Source organism: Peromyscus eremicus, chromosome 4 (genome assembly GCF_949786415.1).
Source record: "Peromyscus eremicus chromosome 4, PerEre_H2_v1, whole genome shotgun sequence".
NCBI classification, from domain to species: Eukaryota; Metazoa; Chordata; class Mammalia; order Rodentia; family Cricetidae; genus Peromyscus; species Peromyscus eremicus.
In genome coordinates, this window is record NC_081419.1 from 93,375,367 (window position 1) to 93,401,995 (window position 26,629).

At 44.6% G+C, this 26,629-nt stretch overlaps 2 protein-coding genes across 7 annotated transcripts in view; one reads left to right on the top strand and one right to left on the bottom strand.

Annotated features, from left to right (window-relative positions):
• The window catches only part of Nusap1 (nucleolar and spindle associated protein 1), a 29,118-nt gene extending 18,102 nt beyond the window's left edge, over positions 1 to 11,016 (top strand). The window contains exons 7-11 of one of the 2 annotated variants that reach the window (XM_059261165.1): positions 2,110 to 2,276; positions 2,918 to 3,078; positions 6,369 to 6,485; positions 8,460 to 8,568; positions 10,082 to 11,016. In XM_059261165.1, coding sequence (XP_059117148.1) covers positions 2,110 to 2,276; positions 2,918 to 3,078; positions 6,369 to 6,485; positions 8,460 to 8,568; positions 10,082 to 10,178 — 651 coding nt within the window. In that variant the 3' untranslated portion in view covers positions 10,179 to 11,016. The remainder of the gene's footprint in view (positions 1 to 2,109; positions 2,277 to 2,917; positions 3,079 to 6,368; positions 6,486 to 8,459; positions 8,569 to 10,081) is intronic. The other variant, XM_059261166.1, reaches the window with a different exon arrangement.
• A 2,560-nt stretch (positions 11,017 to 13,576) lies between these two features.
• Positions 13,577 to 24,897, bottom strand: Ndufaf1 (NADH:ubiquinone oxidoreductase complex assembly factor 1). Of its 5 annotated transcripts, none has more exons than XM_059259531.1 (5): positions 24,806 to 24,897; positions 21,306 to 21,955; positions 16,669 to 16,854; positions 14,617 to 14,691; positions 13,577 to 13,796 (listed from the first exon to the last, which is right to left on the bottom strand). In XM_059259531.1, exons 2-5 carry the CDS (start codon positions 21,879 to 21,881, stop codon positions 13,647 to 13,649), a joined length of 987 nt encoding a protein of 328 aa, XP_059115514.1. In that variant the 5' UTR covers positions 21,882 to 21,955; positions 24,806 to 24,897; the 3' UTR covers positions 13,577 to 13,646. The 5 variants fall into 5 exon arrangements, with proteins under 5 accessions (XP_059115514.1, XP_059115515.1, XP_059115513.1 ...); XM_059259532.1 differs by having other exon boundaries at positions 24,736 to 24,856; XM_059259530.1 differs by lacking the exon at positions 24,806 to 24,897 and adding an exon at positions 24,643 to 24,799.
• Positions 24,898 to 26,629: the final 1,732 nt, after the last annotated feature.

The window sequence follows — 26,629 nt, forward strand, 5'->3', positions numbered from 1 at the left end:
TGCATGTTTTTTTCATTTATTTTACTTTATTTTGTGTGTATGAGTGTTTTGCCTACATGTAAATATGTATACCGTGGCCGGGCAGTGGTGGTGCACGCCTTTAATCCCAACACTCGGTAGGCAGAGGGAGGCGGATCTCTGAGTTTGAGGCCAGCCTGGTCTACAGAGTGAGTTCCAGGACAGGCTCCAAAGCTACACAGAGAAACCCTGTCTCGAAAAACAAAAAACAAAACAAAACAAAAAAAAAATGTATACCATGTACCTGCCTGGTGCCCATGGAGGTGCCCAATCAGGGTTGGATCCTCTAAAATAGGAGTTACAGGCAGTTGTGAGCTGCCATGTGGGTGCTGGGAATTAAACCCAAGTCCTCTGGAAGAACATCTAGTGCTCTTAACCACTGAGCCATCTCTCCAGCCCTATCTTCTTCTTCTTCTTTTTTTTTTTCTTTATTTCAAGGCAGACTCTCACTATGTAGCTCTTGCTGTCTTAGAGCTCACTATATAAGCCAGGTTGGCCTCAGACTCACAGAGACCTGCCTGCCTCTACCTCCCCAGTGCTGGGATTAGAGGCGTGCTCCACTGTTCCCAGTTTCTTGTTAGTTGTTAAAATTCATGTTCTCAGACTAAAGTACTTGTTGTCTGCCTTTTTGTTGTGTAGTCAAGACTATGTTGTGGAATATTACTTTAACTATGTAAAGATGTGTTACATTTATTTACGTTGCAGTTGTTAAATGATGTCAAGGTGTGTTACATTTGTTTCACCTTGCCTGCATAAGGCACTTAACTGTACTAATGAAAAGCTGAGTGGCCAATGGGTAGGCAGAGGAGGGATAGCAGGGCTATCAGGCAGAGAGAATAAGTACAAGGAGGAATCTAGGCTTGAGAGAGAAAGAGGAAGGAAGAAAGGGAGATGCGGGGGCCATCCAGGAAGCTGCCAGACAAACAAACACGGAGGAAGCAGCAAAGTTGGACGGACATACAGAATGAAAGAAAGGTAAAAAGCCTGAGGCAAAACATAGATGAAGAGAAACAGGTTAAAATAAGTTATAAGAGCTGGTGGGACAAGCATAAGATAAGGCTGAGCTTAATAACTAATATTAAGTCTCTGTGCCATGATTTGGCAGCTGGCGATCCAAAAAACCTGCTGTCAGGCTGTCTTGAAATTGTCAGTGACCCTCCTGTCTCAGCATCCTACGTAGTAGGATTTTAGGCATGAGCCACCACACCTAGCAAAGTTTCAATTTTTAAGTAATTTAACACTATGGAGAATATAGCTATAATCATATGACTGTATTTGTGAATGGACTTATCTGGGTTTCACACATCTTTTTTAAAATTGCTTCCTCCTGCCCTCAGAAATTTTAAAACCTTCCAAGTAAAACTGTATCCTGCCATCTCGTGGCTTATGCCTTTAACCAAGTGTTTAGAAGGTGGAGACAGGCGGGTGAGTGAGGCCATCATGAAGCCAGGTGGTGGTGGCGCACGCCTTTAATCCCAGCACTCGGGAGGCAGAGCCAGGCGGATCTCTATGAGTTCGAGGCCAGCCTGGTCTACAGAGCGAGATCCAGGACAGGCTCTAAAGCTACACAGAGAAACCCTGTCTCAAAAAACCAAAAAAAAAAGAAAAAGAAAAGAAAATAAAATACTATATGTGTGTATACACACAAATAATACACACACACACACACACACACACACACACACACACACACACACACACACGAGTAGTTCAGGTGCCCATGGAGGCCAAAAATAGGATTTTATGTAGTCTAAACTAGCCTTGAAATGTCTCTGGATGAGACTGGCAATGAACTTCTGACCTTCTTGCCTCCACCTTCCAAGTGGTGGGATTACAGGGATGTACCTCCCCACCTGGTTTAAGAACAAGCTCTTACTTTGGAAATTCGTGTGTGTGTGTGTGTGTGTGTGTGTGTGTGTGTGTGTGTGTGTGTGTGTACGCCAGAGGACCATTTGTGAGAGTTGATTCTTTCCTCTCTCGTGTGGGCTGTGGGATGGAATGCATGTCATCAAGCTTCTGCCTGTACCTGCTCAGATAACTCGCTAGCCTGAGACTAAGATTTAAAATGGTGCTTTTTCTTCCCTTCAAAAGCAGCTTGAGAAAAAAGGGATGGTGACCCCAGTTCCAGCAAGAGGAAGACTCTCTGTACCCCATACTCCTGCCAGGCAACAGTTCTCACAAGGCCGGTCCCATGGCCCTGAAAGTCTGAAGGGGCCAGGCAGACACTCTGTGCTTTCAGCAACTAAAACGAATGTCAGGTAAAGAGACTTTATTTTAAGAGATTGTATAGGGGTGTGTACACACGTGCACATTGGGGTTTAAATCCAGGGCCCTGGGTATACTAGACAAGGGCTCTACCAGTGTTCACGTGTGTGTGTGTGTGTGTGTGTGTGTGTGTGTGTGTGTGTGTGTGTGTAGGTTTGTTGGATAGAGGACAACCTCCAGTCTGTCATTGGCCAACACAAGAATATCAGAAAAACACAAACATATTTTATTTATTATTGTTAAAGATTTATTATTTGATATGTGTGAGCATTTGACTGCATTTTTGTATAGCACTTGCGTGCCTTGTGCTCCCAGAGGCCAGCCAGGAGGTGTCAGATTCTCTGAAACTGGAATCACAAATGGTTGTGGGAGCTGGGAACTGAACCTGGGTCCTCCATATGTGCATCGAATGCTCTGAACTGCTGAGCTATCTTTCCAGCCCCTCAAAACTTATTTTACAAATAATGGAGGTTGTCAAAAACATGTCTTTTGTGTGAGAGAGGATGATTCACGTAGCAAGTATTGACTGAGACTCCTGTGCCACCTGGTGATGGTCCGGTGGCTTCACTTACGAGCTCCCCCTTAGTGACTCTGGTACAAGTACCCACATCTTTCTCTCTCTTGTTGCATTTAGGTTTTCAGCTGCTACTAAAGATAATGAACATAAGTACTCACTGACCAAGACTCCGGCCAGAAAGTCTCCACGTGTGACCCTACCTGGGAGTGCTTCAAAAGACCAGGCTGTGTTCAGGACACCCAAGCTAAAGACCACTGAGAGGAATTCTACTACTGCAGGTAAAAAAAAAAAAAAAAAAAAAAGATAAAAAAAGAGGTTTTAACTTTAAACCTGTAACTTCTGAATTAAGCGTGTCTCTCTCTCTAAAGTCTCTTCACATGTATATAATCAAGTACAAAAAGTCATAGCACGTTTTTCATTTACACTGGTGAAGGAAACACCAGAGATGTAAGCTATAAACTCACATGCCTGCTGCACACACCAAGACTCTTCTTCGAATCCCTTGAAAACGTCAGGCTGAGAGCTGGCTCCTGGACCAGAGCCATCCATTGTTCCAGACTGGAGGCGAAGTCATTGGTGTGAAGACTCGGGGCCTGTAATGGGGTCATGACCTAACTGAATAGGGAGAAGGAAAATCAAATTCAAGGGTCCAGGGCTAGAGAGAGGCTTAGTGAATAAAAGCACTTGTCTTCTAAACATGGGACCTGAGTTCAGTTCCTAGAACCTTTGTCTAACGACAGAAAGCTGGATGTATTGACATGCCTATTATAATCCCAGTGCCAGGGAGACTTAGATAATGGCTCTCTGAAGTTCACCAACTGGTGAGAACCAGGCCATTGTGAGAGACAGTGGGTGGTACCTGACCTCAAAATGTGTGCTTGCTCTCTTTGTGTCTGACTCTCTGTCTGTCTGTCTGTCTCTCTCTCTCTCTCACACACACACACACACACACACACACACACACACACACTCACAGAGTGCAGAGATGAGAAGAGTAAGTTCACAGAATTCTCCCCTTAAATGACCTCTCATCTGGCCCAGTAAACATTCTGCTTAGCATTCTAAACAGGAAGAACTAGCCTGGGCAGGGGTGATCAGAAAAAAATGGTTAGTAGCTATGTCTGTGTCGTTTTACAAAGAGCTCAAGCCTGAACAGCACCTACCTCACAATAACAAGAGAGTTTACCATTGCTCAGAGATAAAGACATGAAGCCCAGACCCATCGTGAGTGCTCTCTGCTAAGTAACTCAGGGCCCAGTAAAATGAGATGCTATTTTGTGCCCCCCCCATTACCAGATTTGAATTTTACATGAATAAAATTTAACTCTGACTTTTTTTCCTGTGACTTTTTCACTCAACAGAATATTTCAAGATTCAAACATGTTTAGTTATTTTTATGGCATTTCAATAATATGGATATATTTCAGTTTATTCCCCAGAGACATATAGGTACCTCCAGAACACATCATAAGCTGTGAAAGTATAAGAATTTGTTCTAGACACAGGATCAAGACTATTGTACAGCACCTCACAACAGTCCTCCTGCCTCAGCTTTCTGAGTGCTGGGATTCTAAATGAGCTGGCTTAATTAATTTTTTAAGATTAATTTCTTTTGATTATGTGAATATAACTGTGGGTAGGTATGAGCACATGAGTACAGGTGCCCATAGAGACCAAAATTATCAGCTTCTCCTGGAGCTGGAGTTACAAGTAGTTGTGAACCACCTGATGTGGGTGCTGGGAATTGAACTCAGGTCCTGGTAAAACAGTGCATGCTCCAAACCACTGTAGGCCTCTATTCATTTTTTCATTTGCTTTCTGAGACAGGATCTTGTGTAGCTGAGGCTGGCTTGAACTCCCGCCTTCCTGCCTTCACCTTTCAAGTGCTAGAGTTAGAGTCATGCCCTGTCACTCCCTATGATGGCTATCAGCTTTTCTCTTTTTTATTAAAAAAAAAAAAAATCAAGTATGTATGTGTATGCACATGCATGTGTGTCAGAGCACACATTTGGAGGTCAGAGGTCAACTTGTGGGCCTCAGTTTCCCTTACCACCATGTGGGTTTCCAGGCATCAAATTCAGGCTGTTCGGCTTCATGAGAAGCACCTTATCTGTTGAGCCATTTCCCCAGCCCTCAGCTACTCCCAGATGATCCTAGAAAATGTTGAACCATTCAGAATATTTAGGGGCTGCTAACTGGGGAACAAACCTCAGTAGTTAGGTTACACCCCTTCTTTCCTGCTTTTGAGCCCAACATCTACATCACATGACCCATATGGATTAATTCTGCATGTTATAATAAACTACCAAGGGCTGAGTGGCTTATAACAAAATAAATGTCTTAGCTCTGGAGGCTAGATCAGGATGGGGACCTAGTAAAGGCCCTTCAAGTACCAAGCTGCTGGTTTCTAGTCACATGCTCAAATGGCAAACTAAGTGTCTTAGTCCCTGTTCTGTTGCTGTGAAGAGACGCCATGACCAAGGTAACTTATAAAGAAAGCATTTAATCGGGGACTTGCTTACAGTTTCATCTCGGCAGGAAGCATGGTGGTTGGGAAAGAGCAGAGAACTCTACAGTCTGATGAGCAGGCGTAGGCAGAGGCAGGGCCTGGCACTGGCTTTTGATATCAAAGCCCACTCTCAGTGACACTTCCTCCAATAAAGCCACACCTCCTAATCCTTCTCGGCCTATCAAGGAGTTCCACTCCCTGGTGAAGCTTTCAAATACAGGAGTCTATATTTGAATCCTTATTCAACCACCACCCTGAACTAGTATACACTGTAGGGATTCTTTATAATGCACTAATCCCATTCATGGGGAATGATTCTTCTCAATTAAGATTCCATTTCATCATGGGAATGAAAGATGGGAACAAAAACATTTCATCCATAATGTAAATTTTTTTTTTTTTAAGATTTATTTATTTATTATGTATACAGGAGAGGGTGCCAGATCTCATTACAGATGGTAGTGAGCCACCATGTGGGTGCTGGGAATTGAACTCAGGACCTCTGGAAGAGTAGTCAGTGCTCTTAACCTCTGAGCCATCTCTCCAGCCCCCATAATGTAAATATTTTTAAATGGTAAAATGATACTTTGATTAAAACCTGTTATTTGGGGAGCTGGAGAGATGGCTCAGCAGTTAGGAGCACTGGCTGCTCTTCAGAGGACCTGGATTCAATTCTCAGCACCCATGTGACAGCTCACACTGTGACTCCAGTTCCAAGTGATCCAATACCCCTCATAAGTCCCTGGGCACAGGCATGTGTGGTACACAGACATGCAGGCAGAATACTCCTACACATAAAACGAGTCTAAGAAATAAAGTTTTAAGCTGTGTAAATTTTTTTTGTTTAAATACTTAAGTTCTAGCTGGGCATGGTGGTGCACACCTTTAATCCCAGCACTGGGGGGAGGGGACATGCAGAGGCAGGTGGTCGAGGCCAGCCTGGTCTACAGAGCGAGTTCCAGGACAGCCAGGGCTGTTTCACAGAAAAACCCTGTCCCACAAAGACCAAAAACAAAAACAAAAGAAGAAATGAAGTTCTTTGGTGTTTTGCTTTTTCAGTTCTTACCCCATTCCAGTGGTCAGCTGAAGCAGCACAGACTCCAGGCTCCAGTAAGAAGCCAGTGTTTGATCTCCAGGCAAGCTTGTCTCGTCCCCTCAACTACAAGCCACACAAAGGTATGTGGAATTGTCTGGAAGGACAAGGCTGGTAGAAGACTTTCAACAGTTCTGCATCAAAAGATGTCAAAAGGCTGGAGGTTGTGTGTGTGTGTGTGTGCGCGCGCGCGCGCGTGTGATATTATAATATATATATAGCAGTAAAGTGCTTCCTGGCAGACATGAGACTGAATTTGATCCCCGAACACTACAAAACAAGAGAAAAAAATACTCTATGACTTGGAGGAAGTCCTAGAAATTTCTGCCCCTCCTTCCACATGAATCCCTGACTTTAAAGATTTTCCATTGAGCAAAAACCAACTGACCTGCTTACACATTTGTTTACCAGGAGTATGACTTATAACAGATTGGTGTCAGCCTGAAGGTAGCCTGTGTAACTTTTTATCTCTGCCTGTTACAAACAGGTATATAAATACCTGCTTGAGTTTCTGCTCCTTTGTTTTGAGACAGGGCTTCAATTTTTTTTTTCTTTCTTTTTTTGGTTTTCGAGACAGGGTTTCTCTGTGTAGCTTTGCGCCTTTCCTGGAACTCCCTCTGTAGGTCAGGCGGGTCTCGAACTCACAGAGATCCGCCTGCCTCTGCCTCCCGAGTGCTGCTCCCACCGCCCGGCCTTTTAGCAATTTTAAAGTATATATCAGATCGACTTTATTTTGGGTATGCAGTTTTTGTTGTTTGATCTTTGTTGTGGTGTTTTGTTCTAAAAGACAGGGTTTGTTGTGCCTTACATTTGGGGGTGGGTCCAGTTCATCTGGTGGCGAAGGCCATGTGGCAGAGCATGAGGCTGACCTATCCATCACGTGTGTGTCACAGCAGTTCCAGGCGGACAGTCTGTGGCAGGAAGCCAGCAGCAGGAGCAGGCCAGCCTGTCACACTGTGCTGGCTAGAAGCAGAGAGAGTTTTTTATTCTGAGTCTCACGTCACACTGTGTAGCCCTAGCCAATCTGGAACTCTCTCTTTATCCCTTTGTGCCCTTGAACTCATGGCCTTTCTTTTCTTTCAGCCTCCTAAAGTGTGGAATAACTAGTGTGAGCCGCCATGCCTAGCTATAAAGTGCACAGTAACCACACAGGTGGCATACACTCACACACATATGTACAAATAATTAAAAACATCTTTAAAACATTAAAAATATGAAATGATTTTTTAAAAATTCTATTAAACATAATACCTATACAATTTTAAGATAAACTATTTGGTTGTAATTGTTTTATTCAGTGTGATGTATAATTAGATTAACAACAGATTTAATTATTAGTATTTGTTTAGATTTTTTAAGTATTGTGCTCTCTGTCTGCATGTGAGTGCAGTTGTCTAGGGAGGCAGAAGGTATCCAATACCCTGGAACTGGAGTTATAGGGATTGTAAGCCACGTGACATGGGGGCTAGGAACGGAACTTGGGTCCTGTGTAAGAGCAGTAAGCACTCTTAACCCCTGAGCATCTCTCCAGCCCCCTGTATTAGGGCTTTTCCCTCATGACTTCCTCAGAGTTAAAAAAGAAGACAGCAGGGCCAGCATGATGGCTCTGCAGGTAAAGCCACATGCCACCAACCTGACGGCCTGAGTTTGCAGTTCCTAGGACCCACACGGTGGAAGGACCCCCACACATGCCAGGGCGTGTGCACACAGATACATGTAAAAAGCGGCTATATGACGCAGGCCGGTGAGCCGCTGCGTGGGTAGAGTGCCTGCTGCATAGACCTACCATCTTAGGTTCTGTTTGCAGAACTCTTGGTGGAGAAGGAGAGATCCAGGTCTCCAAAGTTGTCCTCTGACCTTTGTACTCACACTCATACAAACACATAATAATAAAAGGTTTTATTAAAACACACTTTTATTTTTTGAGGAATAATATGATTCACGTCTGGAATGTGAAATCAAGATACATTAAAATGTTGATAGGCAGTTAACCAAAAAGACAGAGACAACAGAGTTGTGAATAAAAGAATCTTAACACTGTCCTTTTCCTAACCTAGGAAAGCTGAAACCTTGGGGGCAATCTAAAGAGAATAGTTCTCTGAATGAGTGTGTAAGCAGAGTTAGCCTGCACAGGAAAACTTACAAACAGCCTCATCTCCACACCAGGTGAGTACATAATTATCTCATATTCCAAATTTTCTAATTTCAGAAGACAGTGTACTAAAGCATGTCAGGGACAGAATCATAGTAGTGACAGAAGTGGAATATTCCATTCTATTCTATGTTGATATAACCAAATGCTTGCACTTAGACATTCTACAGACAACAGTTTATTTTAACCTACAGTTCTGGAAGTCCAGGGTCCTGGTGGAATCTTATGCTATGTCACAAGATGGCAAGTGGTGTAAGTGCACTTGAGAGTCAGGAGAATGTGTGGACTAGGCAGAGGGAAAGTGTTCTGCTGTCTTGTTAACAGCCTCCTCCTAAAGAGCTAGCTCATTCCTCAGCCTTGGCATTAATCACTTTCAAGGGTGGTACCCATAACCTAAAAGTGAGCTGGGGGGTGCTGAGCAGTGGTGGCTCACACCTTTAATCCCAGCACTCAGGAGGCAGAGTCAGGCGGATCTCTGTGAGTTCGAGGCCAGCCTGTTCTACAGAGCGAGATCCAGGACAGGCACCAAAACTACACAGAGAAACCCTGTCTCAAAAAACCAAAAAAAAAAAAGTGAGCTAGGGGCCTGGAATACATGATAACATGTCTTTTTTTTCTTTCTTTTTTTTTTTTTTTTGAGACAGGGTTTCTCTGTGTAGCTCTGGCTGTCCTGAAACTCACTATATAGACTAGGCTAGCCTCAAACTCACGAGATCTATCTGCCTCTGCCTCCCAAGTGCTGGGACTAAAAGCATGCGCCAATGATAGCCTATTTAAAAATGTAAATTTTGTCAAGTATTTTCAGCTCTACAAAATGGATTCCAAACTGGGTTTGCAATGCACCCTGAATACTGCTTCATGTTTCTGTGGGGCCTGTCTTCCCAACAGCACATGTAACTATCTCTGCAGACACCAGTGCTCAAGTATGGCCAGGTATAAATTCTCCACTCCGAAGCAAACTAGGCATGTAAGGAGTGAAGTCCCATACAGATCCAAGCCAAGCATGGGCCTGCAAGGCTCTCTTCTGTGGGCTGGGCTGCACTTGGTCTTGGCTGGATCAGATTTACCGCCTGGACTGTCTCCATACAGGTTGCCTATTATCCACCTCTTGCCTATATCCATTTCCACCAAGACCTTTTACTACGTGTAAGGTAACATGAGCCTGGAGGTTTTTTTCTTGTCTCTAGTCACTGGACCCTAGTTCTAGTACTGTGGCCAAACTCTTATGTTTGACTTCTAGGAATAAGACTTCTCATTTACAACTAACTTTTGAAGTACAGGCACTGAATTCAGTCACCAAGGTGTCCTCTGGTTCCTGCTCTATGCGTGACTTTAGAATGCTGTTACCCTAGCAACCTGAAGCCTTTGCACATGGTGCTGACAAATATTCCAGCTGGTGGGTAGAGCCCAGTTCCTGGCATTCGTCTGTTCCACGAGTGTGCCAGATACCATTTAACTAGATGCTAGGTCAGCAGTACGTTTTTTTAGTGTCTGTAAGGCTAACACGGAGCCTGTCTGTCCTCTTAGGGAAGAACAACGGAAGAAACACGAGCAAGAACGAAAGGAGAGGAAGGCGAAGGTCTTGGAAGCTCGAAGAAACCTGGTTACGACCAAAGCCCAGTGATACCGTCCAGTCCTTTCCTTCCGATTTGTTTTCCTTCTCTTGGTGTTTATATACTCTCCTCTACGTTAGTCCAAAGCTTTTTCTACCATAACTATCTGTCGGTCCTAATTTGTGGAGTGTCTGCTCTTCATGTGCTATAGCTCTGAAAATACATTCTCATCCTAAAGTTCACAACTAAAGTGGTTTTCACCTAATGTCCTGTAAAACTCTGCTTTTTAAAGTCCTGTCCTTGGGGTTCTTGACGGGTTTTCCATGTCAAGGTCCTGCTAGTTCTAACAGGGACGACCTGCATCCTTTCCTGGACAAGAGCATTTCCCACATGGCACCAAGCCATAGCAGAAGCTTAGCATGAGAATCTGAGTGAGATCAAGTTCACAGGAAAAGGGAGGGTGGAGAGGCCACCTTTTTGTTCACTAGTCTGGAAAATCTAATAATCTTATTTGGCTATGAATCAATATTTTATCAAGGTAAAAACATGTTTTAGCTTATAGGAGCCTTGTTCAGATCATTTCATGTAATTGTCAACTGTCACTCATATTTTTAAAACAGAATTCTTTGTCTCTACTTGTTAAATAAAAGCCACAGGGCAGAGGGTGTGCCTCAGTTGTACAGCACTTGTCTACCACACACTGGACCCTGGACTTGACCTGTTACCATCAAAAACAAAACAGAATCGCTGCTGTACAAGTTGCCATGTCTGTCAGACTTAACCCTTACTAGCTGTAAGGGAGAGAGGAGAGCAGCTAAACATAGCTTTAGTTCTTTGCTCTGCCATACAGAGATTCTGAGTTGTGTGTAATGCTTATGATTTTCATAAATAAAAATGTTTTCACTGTGATAGGTTCGTTCTTTTTAAATATAAGTTGCCCAGGACTTAGGTGGCCATCGAAGGTCAGTAAGTACTCACACATCCTCCCCACCCACTTCTCTTCCACAACAAACTTTTTTCTTGAAACAGGGTCTCAGGTAGCTCAAACTCATTTTGTATCTGAGGATGATCTTGAACTCCTGATCCTCTTATCTCTACCTCCCAAGTACATGCTGAGTTAGGTGTATACCACCATCCCTGGCTGTAAAGAAGTGTTTTTCTTTTTCCCTTTCTTACTGGGTTTTAAATCTAAGGCCTTGCACTTGTTACTAGAAATAGTAAGATATCAAGGTAAATAGCCAACAGTTCTATTTATATATACTAGAAATTCATAAAGCTGAGCTGAGTGTGGTAGCATAAACCTGTAATCTAGTACTCAGGAAGTAGAGGCAGAAGGATCAGAAGCTCACTGCCTGCCTTAGCTACAGGAGCCCCTATAGTACTAGGTGGGATGGCTTGGTGGGAGGGCTCTTGCCTAGCGTGCATAGGGTCCTGGGTTTGATTTCCAGTACCAGAAGTGCGCAGGCGGTGGGGTGGGGAGGACATGACCCTTAAGGTTGGAGGGATGGCCCAATTGTTAAGGGCATGTACTAACAACTCTTGCAAAGGACTCAAGTTCAGTGTTTAGCACCCAAGTCAGGCAGCTTATAACTGCCTATAACTCTACCTAAAGGGGATCTCATACCCTTTTCTAGCCTTCATGGGCATCAGGACTCATGTGCATATACCCACACACATACACATAATTTTAAAAATTGAATCTTTTTGGTCTTTCAAGACAGGGTTTCTCTGTATTAACAGCCCTAGCTATCCTGAAACTCACTTTGTTGACCAGGCTGGCTTCGAACTCACAGAGATCCACCTGCCTCTGCCTCCCAAGTGCTGGAATTAAAAGCATGTGCCACCATCACCTGGCCTAAAAATTAAATCTTTCAAAAAAATAAATAAACTGGTGTCTTATTTTACTTTTCAATTGCTGTGACAAAATAAGATGACCAAGGCTCCTTAGAAAGTGCTTGATTTGAGCTGAATTGACTGGTGCCTGTGGAGACCAGAAGAGAACTTCAGTCCCCCTAGAACTCCAGTTACAGTGCTTGTGGGTGCTGGGAACAGTACCTGGGTACTGTCAGAGCAGTCAGTGGTCTTACCTACTGAGCCATCGCTGTAGCCCACTCTGTGACATTTTTAAATGAATGGGACCCATTAGCAACCACAGTCTATCTCCTATGAGCAAGTTATGGAAGAAGCCCCTGAAGGTTAAGTTCATGTCTTTGGAAGGCAAGCTCTCTACATGGGCATCCCATTTTCCAGGGATGTCCATGGCATATTTATTTAGCAGACTCCTTTCCTCAAAGCTCAATTTAGAAACAGAAGGGCAGAGTGGATAAGATCAACCACAGTTGCCCTAGAGGTGCCTTATTTGAAAACTGCTTCCTTAAATAGGACATGCTCCTACAGGAACTTTCCTGGCAAATGCATTCCTTACACTGTGCCTTTGTTAGCTAAACCCCAGCCCTGGTTTCATGCTGGGTCCCCCTTACCTGCTCTCTCTTAGAGATAGCATTTAACCTCACCTCATCCCATCCCCCAAAACACGTACCAACATGCATTGCCATCAGCCTGTCGGGTGGTGGTGCATGCCTTTAATCCCAGCACTCGGGAGGCAGAGCCAGGCAGATCTCTGTGAGTTCGAGGCCAGCCTGGGCTACCAAGTGAGTTCCAGGAAAGGCGCAAAGCTACACAGAGAAACCCTGTCTCGAAAAAAACAAACAAAAAAAAAAAACAAAGAGAAAAAAGTGCTCATGTGGGGATTCCATGTTTGCCTAGAATACATGAGGCCCTGGGTTCAATTTCAGTTCCCAGTGTAAGTGTTACAGCTTCTAAGGGAAAGGTATCCTGGCAGTCAGGAGCCCAGGAATACCTACAGCTCTATTCCAGCATGGGATTCGATCCCCAGCAGTGTTAACGGTCCTTGCTCCAGGAAAGGTTTCTCTAAAGCAAGCCTAACAACTCTGCTCCAGCACAGGAGGGTTTCCCTGGTGAGGTTTGTTATAGCTCGGCTCTGCTCGGGGAAAGAAAGTCATTGCTACAAATCTCACTTGAGATTTATTGGGAGGGAGGAATCCAGAAGAGTGGCTGCCTCTGCCAGGGTAGAGAAAGGGCAGCCCAAACTGACCAGGTACAGGGCTTATATAAAATTTTTTAGGGGCAGAGCTTTCCAAGGTAGAGATTTTCAGGGTATGGATTGGTAGGACTTCAATTCCTGAGTTTGGGACAAACTCAGAGATTGGTTGGATTTCGTGCTCTGGGATTGGTTTCATGCTCAGGGGTTGGTTGGTTTTTGTGCTCTGGGATTGGTTTCATGCTCAGGGGTTGATTGGTTTTCATGTTCTGGGATTGGTTGGATTGCAATTCCTGAGTTGATTAGGGGCAGGGTTTGTTTCCTTGACTCTGGTCTCAGGGCCAGGGTGTTCTTTCACTGGCCCTTTTTACCCTACACATAGTACAGCAGAAAAAGGTTGGGGGCAAGTGGCAGACAGAAAGGCTTTATTTTGTATTTGTGACCAGTACTCAGTGTTACTCAAATCTGCCCCAGTTCTCTATCTGAAAAGATCTGGGTTAACAGCTGGAGAACTCTCATAAGCAAGTTCTTCTGTATGGGCTGGATCAGTAAACACACCAATAAAATCTATTTCCAGGAAGAATGGTCCATCCACCTTATCTGCCAGGGTGAGTCCTATAGAAGAGATCTAAATGTAAAATAAGAGAAATAGATTAGACTCTCCTACACTGATGCAGCGATGTTCTTTCTGAAGTCTCCAAAAGACTCGTGGGAATCACTGTAATGGAGTCTTTACCCCATCAGCCTCAGCCTATTATACTCTTCATTTGCTGTACTAAATTATAAGAAGTACAAATTCAAAACTGCTTTCATTTTTTTTCTAGATAGGGTTGCATGTAGCCCAGGCTGGCCTTGAATTCCTGATCCTCCTGCCTTCACTCTCAAGGGCTGGGATTTACAGGAGTGTCCCAGCACACTCGAGCGAATGCTTCTTTCTACCCCACATTTTACTTCCTTTATTTCTCCCCTTTGAGTAGTCCACTTAAGACAGTCAGTACAGCATGGCCTCTTAATGGAGTCTCCTTAAAGTTCTTCTGAGCTCTTATTATACAGCTAAAATAAAATGAAGCATGCTGATAGAGGTGGTCCCCCAGGATGGAGGTCTAAGTCAGCATCTGTCCCAACAGAGGAGCCTGGGTAGAGTTTTAATCTTTCCTTTGCCATCCTCGGAAAACAAACTGAGCTGGCTTTACAACTGTATTTCACTAAAGAAGGTATCTTTCGGGCTGGAGAGATGGCTCAGAGGTTAAGAGCACTGCTTGCTCTTCCAAAGGTCCTGAGTTCAATTCCCAGCAACCACATGGTGGCTCACAACCATCCATAATGAGATCTGGTGCCCTCTTCTGGCCTTCAGAGATATGTGCAGTATACATAATAAATAAATAAATCTTTAAAAAAAAAAAAAAAAAAAAAAAAAAGAAGGTATCTTTCTGAGTGGAAAGCATTACCTTGTCAACTATAAGTGGCCTCTGGAAATCTCGCACCCTTCCTTGATTGGAGAAAAAAAATTTGGAGAAAGGAATCTGAAAAAAAAGAGACAAGTTATTTCAGAGCTGGAACATGACCATTTGAGGCATATACGCTAAAATCTATAGTCCCAGCTACTCGGGAGACTAAGGCAGAAGGATCACCTCAATTCAGACTAGCGTGAGCAACATCACAAGACCCTATTTCAATAAGTAGGTAAATTAGTAAATTTATAAAAAGGCAGGTATATGAGGCCGGGCGGTGGGGCACACCTTTAATCCCAGCACTCGGAAGGCAGAGACAGGCGATCTCTGTGAGTTCCAGAACAGCCAGGGCTGTTATACAGAGAAACCCTGTCTCGAAAACAACAACAAAAAAGACATGTATATGAAATGGCTAGCTCCTTGTTTTAATGCTGCAGTTTTCTGAGGGGTTTTGTTTTTGCAGTGATGTGGATTGAGCCTGGGGTCTTAGGAAGCATTTTACTACTTTACCTTAGACTAAAGAGGCAATAAGTGTGAGCGCACACACACACACACACACACACACACACACACACACACACACACAGTGGGCCTGTGAATCGCAGCCACTTGGAAGAGTGAAGGAAGAGGACAATTCAAGGCCAGCACAGGTAACTTAGTTAGCACTTACTTCAAAACAGAAAGCCCAAGTGTTAGCTACGCTGTGAAGTGTTCTCACAGCGAGTGAGAAGCTCTGGCTGCAATCCTTGTATGGGGGGAGGGTGGAGGACGCTAGTTATCTGCATCACAGGAAAAAGCCAAATCTGAAGACTTAGTTTTTTTGTCTGAGACAGGGATGTAAGTCAGTGGTAGAGCACCCCCAAACACCCCTCCTCCACACACAAGCAGACTGGCTAGGAAGCTAACACACTGTGCTGCCTAGTTTTATGCCAACTTGACACAACCTATATATAGTCATCCAAGAGGAGGGAACCTCGATTGAGAAAACGCCTCCACAAGATTGAGCTGTAGGTAAGCCTGTGGAGCATTTTCTTCATTAATGATTGATGGGGGAGGACCCAGCCCACTGTGGATGGGGACATCCCTGGGCTGGTGGTCCTGGGGTCTGGAAGAAAGCTGGCTGAGTAGGCCATGAGGAGCAAGGCAGTAAGCAGCACTCTTCCATGGCCTCCGTGTCAGCTCCTGGCTCCAGGTTCCTGCCCTGCTTGAGTTCCTGCCCTCACTGCTTTTGATGATGAACTGTTGTATGGAAGTGTGAGTGAAATAAACCCTTTCCTCCCCGACTTGCTTTTGGTCATGGTATTGCATCACAACAATAGTAACCCAAACTAAGACACATACATACATAAACTTATTTTATTTATTTATTGTTTGTTTTTTTTTTTTTTTTAGTTAGGGTCTCTCTATGCAGTCCTGGCTGTCCTGGAACTCACTATGTAGGCCAAGACTGGCCTTAAACTCACAGAAATCACCTGCCTCTGCCTCCAAAATGCTAGGATTAAAGGCATGTGCCACCTTGTCTGACTCTTTTTTGGGGGGAGAGGGTTGAGACAGGGTTTTTCTGTAACTGTTCTGGCTGTCTTGGAACTCACTCTGTAGATCAGCCTGGCCTCAAACTCACGAGATCCGCCTGCCTCTGCCTTCTGAGTGCTGGGATTAAAGGCGTGCACCACCACCCAGCCTGGCTCAATTTTATTAATGAAAAAACAAAACATTTGTCCTTTAAATCTCTCCCAAGGTCCTCTCACTTCTACTCATTCTGCCTCTATTTTATGTAAGAATGATTAGTAGGGGCTGGAGAGATGGCTCAGTGGTTAAAGAGCACTGGCTGCTCTTCCAGAGGACCCGGGTTCAATTCCCAGCACCCACATGGCAGCTCAAACCTGTCTGTAACTCCAGTTCCAGAGGATCCAACACCCTCACACAAATATACATGCAGACAAAACACCAATGCTCATAAAAGAAAAATAAATGAGAAAAGAATGATTAGTATGAAAAAGGAAACTACAATGTAACCATACTTTCAACAATGAAGAACTGAAATTTTACCTTGACTTCCTGCCAGTAGGGCCCCCCACGAGTGAACATGAAGTAACTGTACATCTGATTTTTTCTCTGGAGAAATTCTGTGTTTTGCCTGATATTCACCATCCAAGGCCGGCCATCCCCACGGACTCGGAGATACAGAGTGTTGAACTGGGACCAATCGTAAGACCGCCTCCTCACAAAAGCCCCCTAAGGTACAGAAAGTTAAGTTAGTACGGCAGGAGCCCTCAGCACGTCAGCTACCAGGCGCTGGGCGGTGGAGGGGTGGGGGGGAGTGCCTATGGACGTCAGAGGACAACTTCTGTCAGTCAGTCTTGCCTTCTCCATGTGGGTTCAGGGACTGAACTTGGGTCTTCAGGCTTAGCAGCAGTGTCTTACCCACTGAGCCATCTTGCCAACCCAACAGGGAGGTCTATGCACATTTTCTACCACAAGAAGGCAAATAAACCAGTATGTTAGTACAAAACACTGACATATGTTTCTAAGGTAATGTTCAAGGCATGATTAACCTAGGACAATGTTTCCATATGACAGACATTCATTTGTGTTTGCCAGATGGAAATTAATGTACTTTTCTTCCCTGGTTCTAAGAAACAACAGCTTCTGAGAGGCCCATTTTATGACAACCGTTTTACTCCATCAAAAATCAAGCTCCAGTTTTAAAAATCAAGAGACTGGGAAGATGGCTCAGTGCTTGCTGCAAAAGCATAAGGACCTGAGTTCGGATCCCCAGCACCCACAGTACAAAACTAAGTGGCAGCATCCACCTGTGGCTGCAGCACTGTCGGAGAGGGCAGACCCCAGGGGCTCACTGGCCAGCCAGGCTAGACAAAGCGGTGAGCTCCAGGTTCAGAGGGAGGCCTTGTCTCCAAAAACAGGGCAGCCAGTGATACAGCAAGACATTCCAACATTACCCTCTGGCCTCTACATGCTTACACACTCCTCTCATCCCCTCCTCTCCTCTCTCTCTCTCACACACACACACATTAAATAATAGCTAGCATCCATTCAAACAATTTACAAGCATAATTTCCTTTAATCCTCCTCACAGTCCTAAAATACAGATATCAAGATGTCTGACCCCATTTCATAGATAATGGAGTACTCAGCTAATCAGTACAAGCACTGCTTAAGCCCCAAATCTGTGTTTAACTGCCTAGGTTGTCACTCTCTTCAAAAACGGAAGTTAAGGTCCAGATGTGGTGGCACATGCCTGTCATCCCAACACTAAGGATGCTGAGACAAAAAGATTCCTGACAGACTGAAGTCAGCCTAGGCTACACAGCCATCAGACCAGCTTGCGCTCCAGGGTAAGACTCTGTCTCTAAATAAATAAATAATAAAAAGAGAGAAAAGGAAAGGAAACTAGGATGCATTTCCCTAGGCATTTATTTATTTATAGCACTCTCAAGGACAACTGGCATTCAAGATGTCAATGCTCAGCCATGAACTAATGCTCACGCCCTCTGACTAGCTGCATCCCTGCAGAATCACCAACTCCCAAAGCCTCAGTTCCTCACAGTAACACTGGGATGATCTCATTTCTCAGGACCGTTTTGAGGGATGAGTGGAGAACGTAGATAAAGTACTTAGCACCAGCATGGGAAAAACATACTAACACGTTAGACTAGGCGTGGTGGCTCACATCAGTAATCCCAGTGCCTAGGGTACAGAGGCAGGAAATGTGATGTGAGTTTACTGCAAGCCTGAGCTACTTAGGGGGATTCCACCTTAAAAACAAAAAACTTATCTACTAGTTTCATTACTTCACAGGCTGGGGGGTGTTTGGCTACAGAATTACTTTCTGCTCTGACTGACTATAACTATTCCATGCATTTTTTGAGGGGAGACTGGAAAAACAAACGACTTTATGTGTCACTGGTTACATCTGAAAGAACAAGGAGCTTCCTTTTTTCACTGTTTCACAGAGAGTCTAATGCTGCTCCTACATTTGCTTTTCCCCCTAATGCATAACGTCCACGTAAACCCCCAGACTGCGGCTGAAGTTGAAGTACAGCCCCGTCTAGACAGCCAGAGACAGCGGTGAATTCACACGGACACAGCGGTGAATTCACACGGACACAGCCAGAGACAGCGGTGAATTCACACGGAGACAGCCAGAGACAGCGGTGAATTCACACGGAGACAGCCAGAGACAGCGGTGAATTCACACGGACACAGCGGTGAATTCACACGGAGACAGCGGTGAATTCACACGGAGACAGCCAGAGACAGCGGTGAATTCACACGGAGACAGCGGTGAATTCACACGGAGACAGCGGTGAATTCACACGGAGACAGTCAGAGACAGCGGTGAATTCACACGGAGACAGCGGTGAATTCACACGGACACAGCGGTGAATTCACACGGACACAGCGGTGAATTCACACGGACACAGCGGTGAATTCACACGGAGACAGCGGTGAATTCACACGGACACAGCGGTGAATTCACACGGAGACAGTCAGAGACAGCGGTGAATTCACACGGAGACAGCGGTGAATTCACACGGACACAGCGGTGAATTCACACGGACACAGCGGTGAATTCACACGGACACAGCGGTGAATTCACACGGAGACAGTCAGAGACAGCGGTGAATTCACACGGAGACAGCGGTGAATTCACACGGAGACAGCGGTGAATTCACACGGAGACAGCCAGAGACAGCGGTGAATTCACACGGAGACAGTCAGAGACAGCGGTGAATTCACATGGAGACAGCCAGAGACAGCGGTGAATTCACACGGAGACAGCCAGAGACAGCGGTGAATTCACACGGAGACAGCGGTGAATTCACACGGACACAGCGGACACGGACACAGCGGTGAATTCACATGGAGACAGCGGTGAATTCACACGGAGACAGCGGTGAATTCACACAGACACAGCGGACACGGACACAGCGGTGAATTCACATGGAGACAGCGGTGAATTCACACGGAGACAGCGGTGAATTCACACAGAGACAGTCAGAGGCCGACAGGGACTCAGGACAGAACTTGAGACAGAAACTTTAAGAAACTGTGAGCTAGGCAGCGGTGGCGCACGCCTTTACTCCCAGCACTCGGGAGGCAGAGGCAGGCGGATCTCTGTGAGTTCGAGGCCAGCCTGGTCTACAAAGTGAGTTCCAGGACAGTCAGAATTGTTACATGCAGAGAAACCCTGTCTCAAAAAACAAAAACAAAAAAACAAAAAAACAAAAAAGAAAGAAAAATAAAATAAAATTTAAAAATGAACAACGTTCTTTTTTGTTGTTTTGTAATATGGAGTACTGATTGGTTACAGGGCCTTGCACATGCTGGGCAAGCACTCTACCACTCTAGCCCTCCTTGGACTTGGTAGTTCTCTGAGATGGGGCCTCATATAGCCCAGAACTCACTATAACTCAGAATTAACATGAACTCCAATCCTCCAGGCTCCTCCCAAATGCAGTGATCACAAGAATGCACTACTACACCCAAGGTTTTTATTTTGAGATAGGGTCTCACTAATTTGCCTAGGCTGGTCCTGAATTGGCAAAACTCCTGCCTTTACCTCCCACACTGCTAGGATTGCAGGCCTAATCATCAGGCCCAGCTTAAACACTTCAATCTAACATGTGATTTCTGAAAGGGCTTTTGGTTAAGAATTCTGAAACTGGGGCTGGGGCATAGCTAAAGTTCTGACACTTGCATAGAATACTGAAGCCCTGGGTCCGATCCCCAATGCAGAACAGACACAAAGCATTGTGTGCATACCTGTAATCCCATCTGCTTAGGAGGTGGAAGCTGGAGGATCACTTAAGCCCAGGAATTCAAGACTAATTTGGGCAACACAACTACAGAAATTCTAAACTGCACTATATATTTACTGGGGTTGGATTAATAAGTAAGTGGATGTCAAGAGGATGAAGACTGCTGTTAGAGAGGCAAGTTACAGGTAAGAGATGAAAGGCTAGAATGAACCACATGGTACTAGAGTCAGGGACAACAGAATGTATCCACAGTTAGTATAACACAGACACGGTGAAATAACAACAGATATGTATACACAGCCATGAAACAAACACATGTAGTCCGTTGTGACTTGGAGGAGCATGATGCCCACCCAGCTTCTTATGTGTGCACTGGGGATCAAACCCAGGTCCTCAAGCTTGCGTGGCAGGCACTGTACTGACTGAGCCGTCTCCCCAGCCCCCAGCACAGCAATGTCAAATATTAATACGAGTACCAGACATGGTGGCACATCACTTTAGTATCAGCATTTAGGTCAAGGCAGGGTGTTAGGAGTTCTAGGTCATCCTCAGCTACATAATTAGTGCCAGGCCAGCCTAAACTGCATGAGACCCTGTCTCAAAACCAAAAAAGGCCACAGGGTGACCCTACTTAATCCAAGCTGGAGATGTAAATCTCCCTAGATACCTTTCAAAGTCTATTATCTCAGGATTCCTCAGACACACTCCATTCTTCTCAGACCCAAAACAATGCCCAGAAACAAGGCTGCCCCATTTTACACTCAGGCCAAGTAGTTATTTATCCCTAGAGGCAAGATGCCTATATATAAAAAAGATGTGTTCATTTACAGAAAAGCAAGCTGTCTGTTTAAGTTCATGCTACAATCAAAGTCACTAGAAAATTGGCTTCCAGGCCTCACCTACCATTGGAATCTTGGATACTATTGCACAGTACCCACTTTGGGTACTTTTTCCATCTTGAGGTGCCTCAGAGCTCAGCGTCCCATAGAGCAGGGCACTTTGGTTGTTCTTGGCCATTTTCAAGAATATTTCACTTTTGCCTCCAATTGTCTTATCAGAAGTCACTATCCACTTCTCCAAATCTTCTTTTCCACGAAACTGCCAGACAACCCTGGCTTGCTCCATTATGACCTCTTGTATTGGGCGGCCTTCTGGACCTATCCAATGAGCCATAATTTCATCTTTCAAAAGCTTTAAATGTTCTATTGCTTCATCTCTAATTGCTTTATCAAAACTAACTTCAGGTTTCTTGTCAGGAGAAGTTATATCCAAAGCAACCTCTTTGTGGTGACCCTCTTGTAAACTCTCTTCAGTCTTCCTTTGCTGGGAGACTCTGTCAACAGGAGCCTCTTGTTTCTGAAGAGGACTGGAAGAACAGTGTACAAAGTGAACACCTATAAATGGATGCAAGGCAGCCCTTGGCTTCAGGAAGTTTCTATGAATGTAAGTGCCAGTCAGTAATTTGTGAAAGGAAGTCATTGTAAGAAAAAAGTCAAAATGTAAAAATTTCCGTGGACTGAGAAAATAAGCTTCAGTAATCAGCCCAATTCCACCTATAGCAGAAGAAACATTGGTCATCAGGAGAGCAACAAATGAATGAATCAGAAGTTCAAACTCAACAGAGACCATATACTGTATAATTCATAGGCTTTCCCCCCCACTAATTACTCAGCAGTGGCTTTTAGAAGCAGAGTACTATCTTATGCATCATAATAAAAAAAAGTGCCAATACGGCTAAGTATGGTGACACCATACTTGTAACCCTAGCACTTGGGAGATGAAGGCAGAATGATCAGGAGTTTAAAGTCATCCTCAGCTACCTAATGAGTTCAAGGACAGCTGGGCTACATGAGACCCTATCACTAAATAAACCAAACTACCAACATGACTAAAGCAAAACCTCAGCTTCACAGAGCTGGCGATCAACCCCCAAATAATTCAAGTACGTGCCACAAGCTGCCTCAAGAGGTGTCAACTTCAAAGCAGCTTTTTCTTGGGGTTTTATTTTTTATTTTTTGGTTTTTCGAGACAGGGTTTCTCCATGTAGTTTTTGGTGCCTGTCCTGGATCTCAAACTGTAGACCAAGCTGGCCTCGAACTCACAGAGATCCTCCTGCCTCTGCCTCCCAAGTGCTAGGAGTAAAGGTGTGTGTTACCGCCACTGGCAGGGTTTTATTTATTTATTTATTTATTTATTTATTTATTTATTTATTTATTTATTATTAAATTTTCTTTGTTCTGGAGTTTTAAAGAAACAATAGGTTCAAAAAAGTAAACTCACCGGGCGGTGGTGGCGCACGCCTTTAATCCCAGCACTCGGGAGGCAGAGCCAGGCGGATCTCTGTGAGTTCGAGGCCAGCCTGGGCTACCAAGTGAGTTCCAGGAAAAGGCGCAAAGCTACACAGAGAAACCCTGTCTCGAAAAACAAAACAAAAAAAAACAAAAAAAACAAACAAACAAAAAAAGTAAACTCGAGTAATTCAGTCTAGAGCCTGGCCCAAATGACATGGACACTAGTACTTTATCTATAAAAAGAAAGCCTAACGTGAGCATTGCAGAGAGCCAGAGGCAGCAGTGATACCTGGTTCTGTTTACTCTTAGCCTGTGAATATTGGAGCAGAGGCTTCACACTACTGAACCAACTCCTCTCTTTCTTCAGGTATTAAGTCCGTACCTACCCTGAGAGCTGCCACTTCTGAGAGATGGAATGGCAGTCACAGAGGCTCTCTGATTCAGTACATGAGATTCCCAAGATCTTCTGTTTGACAAATCTGTAGGCCAAGGCCCACACTGTTATTACTATTTGAGCACTTCAAAGGTAGACCTAAGCAGGGTGGTGAAGGGCTGTAATCTTAGCATTTGGCAGCTAGGATCAGGAAGTCGTCTTTGGCTACATAACAAGTTCAAGTCCAGTCTAGGCTATATAAGACCCTGTTTGAAGAATCACAAAAGCAAGAAAGAAAAAGAAAGGAAAGATGATAGACCTAAGTAATACCATCACGGTTAAACCTCACTGTTAATACTTACAGATTCTCTGACATATATTTAATACACATCAGAATCATGTGAGACAAGGGCTGGTAAGATGGCTTTGCGAATAAAGATGCTCGCTGAACAAGCCTGGCAACCCGAGTTCAACTCCCAGAACCAATATAAAAGTCGGAGGAGAGAACTAACGCCACAAAACTCTTCTGTCCTCTACACATATGAGTGCCCATATACATCCATTATGCGCGTGCGTATACACACACACACACACACACACAACATACATAATACTTATTTATTTATTGGATTTTCTGAGACAGAATTTTTCTATGTAGCCCTGGCTGTCCTGGAACTCACTCTGTAGACCAGGCTGGCCTCGAACTCACAGAGATCTGCCTGCCTCTGCCTCCTGAGTGCTGGGATTAAAGGCATGCGACATCACAACCTGGCAAAATATTAGCTTATAATAAAGTAAATAAGGGCCTTGGATTTCTAATCCTCCTTCCCCAACCTCCCAAGTGTTAGGACTACAGGCATTTGTTACCATGCCCAGCCAAAGAGATTCTGTATTTCCTTTTCTTTTTGGTAAGAGTCGCATGTGACCCAGGATGGTCTCCAACTCCTGATCCTTCTGCCTCTGTCTCCCAGGTGAAGCCTTGTTAACTCAAGGAGGACACCTTTTAAATATTAAAGTTCTGGTCAGATTTGGGTGCAGACTACAAAACCCAGCACTTGGGAAATAGAGACACGAGGACCAAGAATTGAAGGTCATCTTCTGATACACAGAAGCTTCAAGGACACGCTGGACATTATGTGACCCTTTTTGAAAGAAAGAAAAACTATTTTAAGACAAAAAGGTTGAGAGATAAAAGGGCTTCAAGCAGTAAACAGGTAAAATGGTGGGATTACGAGTAACAATTACTTAACTGTTTTCCAAACATTCAGATGTCTCATTACTTTTCTAATAATACTACAACTTCGTGTTTTGTTTAATAATCTCTTGCAATAAGTACAGTCAAACCCAGTAATCGGACGACAGCAGGCCGAAGCTAACGAGTTTTGACTCCGGTATCTACACCTACGTATAGCAAATCTAGGGCTTACAGTGTGCCAGAAACTATTCCGCGTGTGTTTTTAATTGAGTTCTCACAATAATAATAATAACCTCAGATAGGTACCACTAGTATTATTCCAATCACAAAGACAAAAGGAAAGGTGATTTTTTGAGGTCACACACTAGAGATAAAACTCACTCAAGACCGAGCGTTGACCTCTCGGCGCGCTCGGAGTCGACCACGCTCCAGCCTCCGGAAGCTGGATGCTCTCGGAGAGAGGAAGCCCCTCACCTTCTCCTGCCAGGCTTCCTTCGGGCTTCCCAGTCCCTTGCGTTCCCACCTGTGAGAAAGGGCAGCTCACCTTCTCAGACCCACACGGGCTTCCGCTCAGTCCGTCTATTTTTCCCACCGGGTTCTCCACACTTCCGGTGGGGGTCCATCTACTTTTCCGGTCCCGCGCCAAAGTAGGTGTTTAGACATAAGGGTTTCAGATAGCCCTTGTGACCTGAGGCTTTTGGTCCACAAAGTCCCCCGGAGTGTTCCGTTTCTGAAATTTCCTGTCATTTGTGAGCGAGTTTTTCGCTCTCCTTGCATCCCGCCCTCACGTGCAAACACCAATCCTCTGCCTTTCAAATAGGATATAGGCAGCGCTAACGCCTCTTTACCTCTAGATGTCTGGGCCCCTCGTGCCTCCTCTTCCCTGCAGTCCCTTGAGAACTGTCCTGTGTGAATCCAGAAAGCCTCTTCTGCTGGAACTGCCTTTGGAGATCCACCGAACTAGATAGCAATCCATCCCGGCTTTCTTCAATAGCTCCGTGTAGTCCATACAGCCGAGTTGCTGCATACCTTGTGTACACTTCCGTTAAAGTGTTGTCCAGTTTGGGGTCACAACCTGTGTCCCAAGTCAGCTCCAGCCACCCGTCCTCAATAAGGCAATTAAAAGAGCCAAATTAAAAATGAAAAGGAAGCCGGGCGTTGGTGGCTCACGCCTTTAATCACAGCATTCAGTGGCAGAGGCAGGCAGATGTCCGGATTCGAAGACAGTTCGGTTTACAGAGCGAGTTCCAGGACAGACAGCGTTATATAGAGACCCTGTCTCAAAAACAAAAGAGCTAACTAAATGAAAGTGGCAAGCGGAAGATGAGATTTATTCAATCAAGGCACATTGGGGAAAGGAACAGAGATGCAGCAAACCACCCATGTCAGTCCTCGGGGTCCTGAAGTGGAATCAAAGTTTGAATAGAGGATGAAGGAAATGCATATCTAAGCAGCCCAATGCAGGTGTGGTCCTGCTCATCATTGACTCACCATTGTATGGGCTCAGGTCTCATCCTGTAAGGTGGTCCGACAAGATGCTAGAGGTAATATCCTCAGCATGAGGAATTTAGTCAGACTATATGCTTGATAATAGCTCCTAGCCATAGAGAATGGCTTAGCTCCAGCCTAACCGTTCGGCTCCACCTCCTGAAACAGTATGTCTAGATATGGAAAGCAACCTAGTCTGCTCCTGGTCAAACCTCAAAAAATACAATAACTTCCTGGTAGCTACCCAGGTATGTGTGTATGTGTGCCACGGTCCATCTAAGTATGCTCAACCTTCATCCCATGGAAAGATTGAGGCCTCTCGCCGTCCCAATAAAACCATCTTAGCCTGTTTAAATCAAGTCTGTCTGTCTCTCTGCCTCATTTTTACTATAAAAACTGTTAAATCTGTTTCCCAGAGACAAGTTCCCCATTTTGCTGTCGGTTTTTTTCTTCTTCCTACGTGAGGTTCCTGGGGAAACTCCCATTTCTTTGAGATACATTGTGTAAATAGTGTGATAGACTGAGAGGCACAAAATGTCTCTTTAGAGTATCTTTATTTTTGCTAGGCTGGTTTTTGCACAAATGCAACATATGTGTTTGGTGACCTCATAAGCCTGAAAGTATCAGATCCAATGGAACTGTAGTTACTTAAGATTGTAGACCACCACATGAGTAACGAGAACCAAATTCTGAGAATGCTCTTAACCACCAACCCATCCCTCCAGTCCCTTTTAACCTCTACTCTGGGAAGCAGAAAATCAAGTTTGGACTTTGTTTTTGGATTTTTGAGAAAGCAAGACATTTGGTAAGTCTCTCTCTCATCCGTGCACCTCAGGCTTTGCCTTTCTGTTCGCCTTTGGACTCCTTTGGCAACTTGGTG

Coding starts and splice junctions, on each gene's coding strand:
- Ndufaf1 (XM_059259531.1), bottom strand. CDS start 21,881: ATGACTTCCTTTCACAAATTACTGACTGGCACTTACATTCATAGAAAC. Junction 14,692..16,668: donor CCTACTGGCAGGAAGTCAAG/GTAAAATTTCAG, acceptor CTTTTTTTTCAG/ATTCCTTTCTCCAAATTTTT. Junction 13,797..14,616: donor GGCCACTTATAGTTGACAAG/GTAATGCTTTCC, acceptor TTTTACATTTAG/ATCTCTTCTATAGGACTCAC.